The sequence below is a fragment of the Danio aesculapii genome, chromosome 7, assembly GCF_903798145.1.
Source record: "Danio aesculapii chromosome 7, fDanAes4.1, whole genome shotgun sequence".
Taxonomy (NCBI): domain Eukaryota; kingdom Metazoa; phylum Chordata; class Actinopteri; order Cypriniformes; family Danionidae; genus Danio; species Danio aesculapii.
The window spans coordinates 65,169,823-65,181,911 of record NC_079441.1 but is presented as its reverse complement, the minus strand read 5'-3'; the positions used below and the strand labels follow the sequence as shown (position 1 = coordinate 65,181,911).

Below are 12,089 nucleotides of genomic sequence, written 5' to 3'. Positions count from 1 at the left end.
GCTTTGTTCCAACTCTAAATTCTAAATCCTCTGAGGCTGGATCAATATTATGTTGGTTTGTTTTATTGTTCTTTATACAAGCTGACATGAGAGTTGTTTGTTCAAATTCAAGGTTAGTTCTTTCTCCACATCACCAAGCAACATAAAATATTCCAGTCTAGTGCTGAGATGAAAAAAAAAATCTTAAAATTATTCAGAAATGATTCAGAAGTCAGGCAGTCTAATGAAATTCTTAGATTTATTTTGATTCCCCCAAAGAAGCTTTGTACAAGGTCAATTATGAGACATGGAGTCATGCCTCTTTCACAAACAACATAAACACATCAACATTTCAAATGTTTTTTAGCCATTGCTTTAAAAAAAAGTAACACAATTTTATCACAATTTGCTAAATTGAACAAAAGTCTCAAATAAAGTGGGGGCAATAACTACTGAGATTATTATGATCACCAGCAATCTAGCAGTTGCAGATCTCTGGAGAACTACAATTCTGCCACTGGAAAGAACTACAGATCCCATCATGCACCCACACACACACACACCCACCAAAGCTAGTACTCTCACTGAGTGCACAGCTGGAAGCACACACCAAAACCAGTCTGATCATAGACTGATTATCTGGACTATTTAAACCTCTCAGTTTCACCCACACTTTGCTCAGTATTGTTCCTTGGTGTTCCCATGTTTGGTTTTTGATTCTTGGATTGCTTTTTGGATTGTGATTTTTTTGGCCTGCCACGACCTTTGCCTGTCTCTTGAAGTACTCTTATTTTTTAATTGCCTTTGCTATTAATGTTTTGTTCCTATTTTGACCCCTGCCTGCTGACTATTCTCTTAAAAAATAAAGCTGCTCGTGAAACCCCATCTCTGTTGCCACTCTTGCTTTGTTACAGAATACTGAGCCAAGTGTGTGTGAATCTAAGAGGTTTAAGTAGTCCTGGTAATCAGTCTATGATGAGCTTCCAGCTGTGTGTGTTCAATCAGAAAGAATACTATAACTGCATGATAGGATCCAGTGGCAGATTTAGGTATGGGTAATTGCCCAGGCTGGCATTTTGTTAGGGGCGGCATGGAGACACTACCACAACCCCACCCCCCAGACTTCACTATTGTCGGTGACAGCAAACCCCCATCAATCCCCCACTGCCCCCCACTACCACCCCCTCCTTCGCTTTGTACTATCATCCCTTCAAAGCTCTTCACTTTTGTCCGCGACACAACTGCCCCCCCCCAACGCTCTTCACTTTCGTCCGTGACACCTACCAATCCCCCTGCCTCAGTCTTCAGTTTCGTCTGCGATTTCCCCCCCCCCTCCCACTATTCAATATAATCCGCAACCCTACACACCTGTCTCCACTCCAACCCCTCCATGTCCCCACCCCCCATCTCATGGTGTTCAGGGCAGCTCGATCATCATTTGCCTAGAGCACCAGTTAGGCTTGCGCTGGCCCTGATGGGATCTGTAGTTCTTTTCAGTGGCAGAATTGTAGTTCTCCATATATAACAATGTTGGTTGAATCAACAATGTGTGTGGGGTTTTTCTATTGTTTCTCTAACACACATGGCTGACAGTGAGCTCTTCTTTGAGTGGCTTGTAAAATTCCAGATGCTTCACAGTCTGCAAAACCAAAAACAGCATTAGTACACTGATTATTAGTGTCTGTCTACGATCACTGTAGTTTTAATCATGGTGATAATATTGCACTCACATTAATTCCACTCATTTCCTTTAGAGTCAGGACAGAGAAACTGAGGGTCACGCAGAACTGAAGGACTAGAAAAATGATCATAGTGATGTCCAGCACAGTGCGGGTCATCTAGAGAAAGGGAAGATCAAGAAATTATCTGAAATTCAGCTGAACCCCCACCCCCCCTCCACCCCATAAACTAAACTGGATTTGTTTTCAGAGCATTGATTGATTGAAGGAATGGTGGAATACTGGAATGATTATTTGATGATTGATGGATTGATTGATTTATTGATTGATGATTAATTGATTGGAATGATGAATTGATTGATTGAACGATGGAATGCTGGCTTAATGGAATGTTTATTTGATTGATTGATTGACAGAATGATGGATTGATTGATGATTAAAGGATTGATTGATTGATTGATTGATTGATTGATTGATTGATTGATTGATTGATTGATTGATTGATTGATTGATGGATGGAATGATTAATGCTTGCTTGCTTGCTTGCTTGCTTGATTGATGATTGATGGAATGATTGTTGATTGACTGATGACCGATGGAATGATTAACTGATTTTGAAATGATTGATTGATTGATTGATTGATTGATTGATTGATTAAATGATTGAATGATGAATTGATTGAATTATTGAATTATGGATTGATTGATGACTGATTGATAACTGATGGAATGATTAATTGATGTTGGAATCATGGATTGATTGATGATCGGTGGAATGATTCATTGATTGAGTGAAATATTGATTGAATGATGAATTGATTGATTAAGTGAGTGACTGAAGATTTATTGATGAAATGATTGATTGATTGATTAAATGATGCATTGATTGATTGTATGCTTGATTGATTAATGGAATGATGGAATGATTGATTGATGCATTAATTGATGGAGTATTGATCAATTGCTCAATCATTGATCGATGGATTGATTGATTAATTGATGGTATGATCGATTGATTGATGGATTGATTGTTGATTGACTGATGACCGATGGAATGATTAACTGATTTTGAAATGATTGATTGATTGATTGATTGATTGATTGATTGATTGATTGATTAAATGATTGAATGCTGAATTGATTGAATTATTAAATTATGGATTGATTGATGACTGATTGATAACTGATGGAATGATTAATTGATGTTGGAATGATGGATTGATTGATGATCGATGGAATGATTTATTGATTGAGTGAAATATTGATGGAATGATGAACTGATTGATGATTGATTGAATGATGAATTGATTGATTGAGTGAGTGACTGAAGATTTATTGATGAAATGTTTGATTGATTGATTGATTGATTGATTGATTGATTAAATGATGCATTGATTGATTGTTTGCTTGATTGATTAATGGAATGATGGAATGATTGATTGATGCATTAATTGATGGAGTATTGATCAATTGCTCAATCATTGATCGATTGATTGATTGATTAATTGATGGTATGATCGATTGATTGATGGAATAATAATTCATTGATTGATTGATTGTTTGATTTAATGGTTGATTAACTGATTGATGGAATAATGCATTGATTCTCTAAATGGCAGATTGATAAAACAAAATAATGCGACACTGGTAATAATGCGACACTGGTAAATTAAGCAATAAAGCTGTTTTAAATTTAAATAAAAAGAGGTCACATTTTGAACTTCTATTGGTCTCACACATCCATTTCCATCACATGCTAGTCAACAGGACAAAAAGTCCTTACCATGGCTTAGTGGCAACAAGGCATTGGTCATCAATCTTTTTTCACTCTCTATATTTCCCTACTTTTAGACCAACATGAAAAAAAGTAATTTTTTTGGGGACAAAACTAAAGAAAATGAACAAATACCTTATAATAATTTGTATTGAAATTTGTCATATCCCATGCATAAAGCCCAAGGCCCGTCATAGCCAGAGCAGCACTGACTGTGTTCAGCACCGCTGCAATGAGCAGCTGTAATACACAAGCCACAATGAGAAAAAAAAAACTCACCAAACCAGAAATGTCTGAAGTAAAGTACAGTTTGTGACTGTTCAGGACTTACCAGAAAATGACTTGGAAATCGAACAGCAACAACAGTCACTATTCCAACCATGAGGAACTAAAGACAAAAGAATGCTCAAAGGATTAGTTCACCCAAACATGAAAATGATGTCATAAATGTTTCACCCTCATCTGAGACCTTTGTCTATCTTCAGAACACAAATGAAGGTATTTTAGATGAAATCTAAAAAGATCTCTCATATCCATAGACAGCAATGACCCCAAGATATCCAGAAAAGGAAACAAAAACATTGTCAAAACATTCTATGTGATGTCAGTGGTTCAACTGTAATCATACGAAGCTCCAAGAACACTTTTGTGCACCAAAATACTGTAAAAACTCCTTTATTACAATGTCTGTAATAATAAACATGCTCAAAGAAGATTAACATCAAGACTAACATTGAGTAATGTTAGTGCACAAAATTGTTCTTGGAGCTTTGTATGATTACAGTTGAACCACTGAAGTCAGATTAAATGTTTTGGTTCCTTTTCTGGACTTTCTGGAATGATGAGAGCTCATGAGTTTAATCAAAAATTTCCTAATTTGTGTTCTGAAGATGAACGACGGTGTCAGGGGTTTGAAACGACATGAGGGGGAATAATTAATAAGATAATTTTCATTTTCAAGAGTTCACACTTAGCTGATCATCCATCAAAAGCTTGTTTGGCATGCTGTCCCGGGAGAGAGCCCCGAGCTCAAGGGATCCTCGAGCCCGGAGCTTCCTCCCATTCGCAGAACGAGAGGGGAGCCTGAGCTCGGTGGATCTCAGAACTCCCCATATGCAGTAGCTAAGGGAACATGCGAGGAAAAAAGGGGGCTAGACAAATGCTTGATTGTTATGCATGATGTATATATTTGGATGGTGGGAGGAAACCGGAGAACCCGGGGAAAACCCACGCGGACACGGCGAGAATATACAAACTCCTCACAGAAACACCTACCGACCTGGCAGGACCAGGGCTGGCGGTGTTCTTGCTGTTCAGTGCTAACCACTGGGCCTCCGTACCGCCCGATCTATAGTGAAGGAGGAGAATGGGGAGGAAGGGGGGTTTCTTCCAAACGAAGATAAAGTGGACTGAAGACTGTGGTTATTTAAAGTAGCTTATGGCTCATTTGATTGGATGACACTGATTAGCTTAATACGAGACCGGCTGTGATAAATCATAAGCACGTGATCCTCTCCAAATTAGTTTATAAATAAACCTCACTTAGGGTGAACTAATCCTTTAAAGATTCTTGATAAAAACAAGTTCAGACAAAGTTAAGTAAAAAAGACTACATTTTCATAAAATCCAAACAACTTTCCATCATTCTAAAAAATAATTAAATTTAAACGTATAAATTCTCAGACTTTTAATTTAATTTATTGATTAAATTAATTAATTAATTAAATTATTATTAATTAAATTAATTTTAATTAAATGAGTTATGATACTTACCACACTACCAAGCCAAAATCTCAAAAGATGAATGCCTGTCAATCCCAGAATAAGTATTCCCACTATAATCTGCACAATCTGTGGAATAAGACGTCAATGCCATTTAAACACCACCACTCTGTATTGTGACATTTGAATGATTACATTGAGCAATAGTTTAACCACATTATATTCTCATTACTGTAAATTCAAGTGTTTCTGAAACTAATCATGCAGTTAAAATAACTCAAATTAAATCCCATGCATCTTCTAAAAACTTATTATTAGTAGTAACAGCCTATAAGTCATCTATTTTTTAAGGTATGTTTATAGTTGTTACAACACAGTTTTGCTCATTTTAATATACTGTGATATTATATAATATGATATATTTAGTTATTTTTTTATTACCTTTAAAATAAATGATTTCATAGACTATAAATAGACTATTGTTGTTTTAAATAAGATGTTTTAAATGTTAAATTGTTATTTTAAATTAAATGTTATTTTTAAAAATCATGACTCAAACCATGAGCAAACTTAAATGTGTGGCAAAAAGCCCACTGATCATCTTTAAACCTGTGGGAAACAGTTAGACTTAGTCCTCATTATTATTAAACAGCCAACATTTATTTCAAGTGTATTTTATGTTTATTTTTAAATAACTTTACTAGTTTATACGGAAGTTTTTTTTCCCTCAATTGGGTTCATTATTTAATTCATAGTAAAAGGGCACCTATGATCAAAATCTTCTTTTGGAAGCTGTTTGGACAGGAATATGTGTAGGTATAGTGTGTCCACTGACATATCGAACAAGTCTCTTTTTAAAAATGTACTAATGTTAAAATAGGATCCAACTCCCAGCGATTTTGAGGCCCACCACAATGACGTTACATAGGAGTGCAGTTTTCCCCCACCCACCAAATGTCTTCCATAATAACATGTATACACGTCCACATTTTTTGCAAAGAAGCTGGGATTAAAACATACAGTTGAAGTCAGAATTATTAGCCCCTCTTTGATTTTTTTTTCTTCTTTAAATATTTCCCAAATGATGTTTAACAGAGTAAGGAAATTTTCACAGTATTTCTGATAATATTTTTTCCTCTAGAGAAATTCGTTTTATTTTGGCTAGAATGAAAGCAATTTTTTAAACACCATTTTAAGGACAAAATTATTAGCCCCTTTAAGCTATATTATTTTTGTATTATATTTTTATTTGATAGTCTACAGAACAATCCATCGATATACAATAATTTGCCTTATTACCCTAACCTACCTAATTAACCCAGTTAAGCCTTTAAATGTCACTTTAAGCTGTATATAAGTGTCTTGAAAAATATCTAGTAAAATATTATTTACTGTCATCATGGCAAAGATAAAAGAAATCAGTTATTAGAAATGAGTTATTAAAGCTATTATGATTAGAAATGTGTTGAAAAAATCTTCTCTCCGTTAAACAGAAATTGGGGAAAAAAAACAGGGGGGCTTATAATTCAGGGGGCTAATATTTCTGACTTCAACTAAATGTTTCAACTCTCCGTGATCATCTGCACCTCAATAATTAGTTTTATACGTTTAAAATGTTTTAAAAACAGAGCATATTTGTAATAAAGAAAGTTAAATCGATACGTAATTCTTAACCGCTATAATCACCACGGCCGTATGGTATCAGTAAATGCGCATATGTGTGTGTGTGTGTGTGTGTACTGCAAATGGCATTTGTTTCAGAAAGGCTTGAATAAACTCCACCACAAATACATCAAATAAATGTACTTGGTATTTTTGACTAGTGACCTCATTTCAGCTTCATCCGAATTTATCTCTATGCCTGACTGCTGTTTATCTAACATAATGCATGAGAAGCAGACACACACGTCAGATCGGTGGGCGGGAGGAAGCAGCTCATTTGGATTTGAAGCCACAGGCTACACTGAAAAAACAGTTCCACTATAGTCAAGACACCAAAAGGGCAGATTCTACATTATATAATAAATAATCTGATGGGAAGTTTGAGCTGAAACTTTATAGACACATTCTGGATACTTATCTTGCATCTGGTAAAATAGATGAAATAGGTTATCTTTAATAAATAATATAATAAATATATAATATATAAATAAAATAAATATTTTAATTTCACAAACGTTATTCGTTTTGACAAACGTTATAAATAATTTTAATTTTAATTTCACAAACAATATAATTCATTTTAAACAGGGAATTTAATAAAATATTTTAAATGCTAGATATCCTGTGGCTGTCACACACTGTCAGATTTTATGGTAAATCTGTGCCATAAAATAATAAACATAATAAATGAAAAAATAAATGAAAAAATTAATGAAAAATAAACGGTAGATTGGCACTTTCGAGCATAAAATTAGGGCAAAAATCTTGGTTAAAACATGTACTATAATGCTTCTTTATTTGCAATAATGATACCTTAAATTCTTGAAATATTTATATTAGAAAAAAGGTCATTAGATTTTTAGAAGGAAAAAAAAGTGTAAGTCAAACTGATTTTTTTTCATCAATATGTGAAAATTCCCTTTCTGAATCCTCCATTTTAACACTGTTTCTGCTACTTTTTTATATTTAGGTCTTTTCACTTGTCTGTCTTACCCCGAGCGCTGAACAGTTGGTCATCATCTTTGTTTTGCTGTTTTGAGATACGGAGCACACAGGACTGTAACACTAAGTGCCCAGAATCTGGCACAGTATTGGCCATTTGCTTTTGGGGTTTGTGCTAATGGTGATCACTGTTGTTCCTTTATCCTGAGACACTGACAGAGACATCCTGAAGCTGAACCTTTCCACAGGTGATAATGGCCAGTCCTCGTGTGTTTACTGCAATGTTAAGAAAACCATAATATTAATAAAGGTCTTATGAAATTAAAATAAAAAATGTTAGATGCTAGTTTCAGTATGTTAGCTTTAAGGACATCTATATGTTGGTGTGCTTTTAAACAGGCAAAATTTGCATTTAGGAGATATAAAACCGATATAAGCATGTAAAGCTTGTAGTTTGTCATTTCAGTCTAAATGGATCAACATTTTTTTTTCACATCACCTCATACTTGAGTTTCTCATCAAAGCTTGACCAATCAAATTCTCTCTAGTATCTGACATGCCCCGCCCCCTTGAAGACGCTTATCATTTGCTTTTCATTTGGTGTGCCAGAGCTCAAACACTCTCACTGGCAGAGCTGAGACACTGGCTACTATGGGGCTACTGTACGTCCCAGCCTCGCTTCATTTTTCAGTTCAGATTACGTCAAACAGCAAATAAAAATGCACATTTCAAAGCACTTCATGGGACCTTTAAATATTTTTTTACTGAACACATATATTGGCGTATTTAGTAAGGAAAAGAGCACATACGTTGATTTAAAAAAGGAAATTGTTACATTTATAACTTTCCTCCAGACAAAACAATTCTGTAAGATTTTTTGAAGCATCCTACAGATGTTGTCAGACAATAATCTCACTGTAAAATTACAATTAATGCATAAATAATGTTTGGAAATGTAAATTGATATTTCAGACTGACATGCTACAGAAAAATATAGAAATTGGTAAAAAAAATTTGGTAAAAATACTAGTGACCCAAGACTTTTGCACAGTACTGTGTGTATTTAACTAAATGAGACAAATCAAAATAAGTTTATTTTTTTATTTCATGAAAAAAGATTATTAAGACTTATTTTAAATGTGCTTCCAAGGTTATTCACATTTACATGTACAAAATCTAGCTGCTCATGCTAATCTAATATGATTGAAGTGTTCAACAGTACCATAACATTTGCATTACATATTACTTATCACATAAAGAAGTTCAAATGTTGATTTGTCTAGTTTAATAAAATATTATAAAGGGCTCTATTTTAATGGTCTAGGCGCAAAGTCTAAAGCGCATCGCGCAAAAGCATTAAGGGCGTGGCCGAATCCACTTTTGCTATTTTTTGTATTTCATGACTTTGTAAGTGGAAAAACTGAATGGAAAAACTGAACGCTTCACTAGCGAGAAAATAGTTTAAAAGACCATCTGAGGATAAAGAATCAGCCTCGTCCATTCGGCCGCTTTACTTTCATGGATGCTATATATATATATATCTATATATATATATATATATATATATATATATATATATATATATATATATATATATATATATATATATATATATATATATATATAGATATAGATATAGATATATATATATATATATTTAAAAAGGGAAATCGTTACAGTTATAACTTTCCTCCAGACAAAACAATTCTGTACGATTTTTTGAAGCATCTTAAAGATGTTGTCAGACAATAATCTCACTGTAAAATTACAATTAATGCATAAATATTGCATTAATCTAGCTGCTCATGCTAATCTAATATGATTGAAGTGTTCAACAGTACCATAACATTTGCATAACATAATCTAGATATATATATAGATATAGGCGCAGATTGTAGATCTTTATATATATATATAGATCTAGGCGCAAAGTCTAAAGCGTATCGCGCAAAAGCATTAAGGGCGTGTCCGAATCCACTTTTGCTATTTTTTGTATTTCATGACTTTGTAAGTGGAAAAACTGAATGGAAAAACTGAACGCTTCACTAGTGAAAATAACAGTTTAAAAGACCATCTGAGGATAAAGAATCAGCCTCGTCCATTCGGCCTCTTTACTTTAATTTTTACTTTACTCCTTTACTTTCGTGGATGAGGAAACAGTGTCGTATGCAATCCACTGAAGACATCTATCAGCCTATATATTAAATTTCATTTGTCAAGCGCAAAGATTTGTTCTAAAACTCTTTCTAAATTCAGTTCTAGTTTCCAGCAAATGAATAAATGAACAATAATAACCAAGCATGGTGAAAAGCCTGAGTTATATCCAAACACACGCCCTGTTCTTTTGCCCCATATGATGATGCATACGTCTGCAAAACCCGACAGGGGGACAAATCTAAACCTGTTTTTATTAAAACAAATATAAATATGCAAATAATAAATACTACTATTAATAATAGCATTATACAAAATGCAAATTATCATGAATAAACTAAAAAAAGAGCCTCTCGGACATGAAAAAGGCGTACAGGCAGTGTTTTTTTTATATCTATGTAGTAAATAATCATTTTTGTAACAATTTAATCCTTTTTTTTCATATGTAAAGATATTTATGTGAACGTATATATACATCTTGTGTGTATTAAGCGTTTGAACCTAGGCGCATAACTAATAGATTTGCTATTTAAACAACATGGTGCAAAATGTGAAAATTAGGGTTGCGCTGGTCTGAAAACAGCAACAAATCATGCCAAACACGTCTGGTGTATGAAAGGGCCCAATGTGTTTCAATACAAGTTCTAAGGCTGTGTGAGTTTGTGCCAGTTTAACATACTTATTTTACCAAAAATCTACCATTTTATAACTAGATAGATGGGAAAATGTTTGCAGTTTAAATACAGCTAAAACTGATGGTCTTACAGGGTTAGCAAACATTTATGAAAGTCTCTTTAAAATGTTTATATTTTCAGCAAGTAACTTGTTTTAAGTTTTTATTTTTATTATAATTTGGAAGTATAATACAAGTGAACATTCTATATTTACAGTAAGTAAGATTTCTGACATTAAAATCAGACTTTTCACCTGACTTTACCATGGCACAGTTCATATTTTGACCAGTTTTATAAATCAAATGAATAAGAAGTGCTGAACTCACCTTTATGTCACTCAGCAAGTCCACGATCTTGCTCTCTATCAATTGCGGAACTTGTTTTCTTTTACCTGTCGTTTCTCAACAGCTGAGTAAGGTGGAGTCTAGAGAAATACTGATGTAGGGTGGAGCGATTTGTAAATGAGACTACTGTAACATGCAAATTTCACAGAAGAGAAAGAAGTCCAGACGTATTTGACTGATAAACATCCCATAACATGAAGGGAGAATGTTGTTTTTCTAAACATACTGGCAAACCAGAACAGGAAGGTGTCGAGAATGTACTGAAAGTAAGGAAAATCTCTAAAAAAAGATGATTTTACATTGTATAAAGTAGACTAATGGACTTAAAGAGAAAGAAACAAGTAGAAGATATGAAGAAGATGTATATTCGCTAAACGTTTGTATAAACACGTCAACCTGAATAACCATAAATGTATATACATTTATTTTGAGGAAAAAGGGCAACAACTAATGGTGTATTTTGAGAAGAAAGGTGACAACTGGTGGTGCCTGTAGAATGGATGTCACAAAATACAGAAGCTGTTTATTAACAGATATGTTTTACAGTGTATTATTCCCCTTTTTAAAAGATGCTACATTCCGGGTGCCCGCAAAATGCTTTTGTGAAGTTTTAGTTTTACATTTCTTACAGGTCATTTATTAAAGCTTGTCTAACTTGTCCCTGCTTAGACATGAGCACATCTGCTGTTTATTTGTCTGTGTCCCTTTAAATGCAAATGAATTACTGCTTTTCAAAAGTGGGCGGAGCCTTTACAGGTTATTCTTGCTCTTCATAAACAGCAACACCCCAACAGTATTTTTAAGGAGTGTGGGTTTCACCAGAATAGTTTTCTTTCTTCCTGCACATCTAAAAGAAATAAAAGGTGGAAAATTGTTAATGATCACAATTGTAACGGGAATTATTCAAATGAAATCAATTATTGAAATCATTTGAAAGGGGCCCAGTCACTTTATGACGCACTGTGCAGTAAGTGCGAATTTATGTGAAAATGTAACAATATAAATCGACCTTTAGAGTATGAAGATTGTGAATCTCTATACAGCGGAAATCGTTGTCCTGTGCTTTTAATTTTAATGTTTCACTAATAGAAATTTTATGAAACATTCAAATTAATACTTAACAATAAAATAAAAAATAAAAAAAATTTAATTAATTAAA

At 33.8% G+C, this 12,089-nt stretch overlaps 1 protein-coding gene across 1 annotated transcript; it reads right to left on the bottom strand.

Annotated features, from left to right (window-relative positions):
- Nucleotides 1-219: 219 nt before the first annotated feature.
- Nucleotides 220-10,977, bottom strand: tmem176l.3b (transmembrane protein 176l.3b). The gene is made up of 7 exons (XM_056462356.1): nt 10,913-10,977; nt 7,810-8,034; nt 5,206-5,283; nt 3,764-3,820; nt 3,568-3,672; nt 1,710-1,817; nt 220-1,618 (listed from the first exon to the last, which is right to left on the bottom strand). The coding sequence occupies exons 2-7, from the start codon at nt 7,834-7,836 to the stop codon at nt 1,553-1,555; spliced, it is 441 nt and encodes a 146-aa protein (XP_056318331.1). The 5' UTR covers nt 7,837-8,034; nt 10,913-10,977; the 3' UTR covers nt 220-1,552.
- Nucleotides 10,978-12,089: the final 1,112 nt, after the last annotated feature.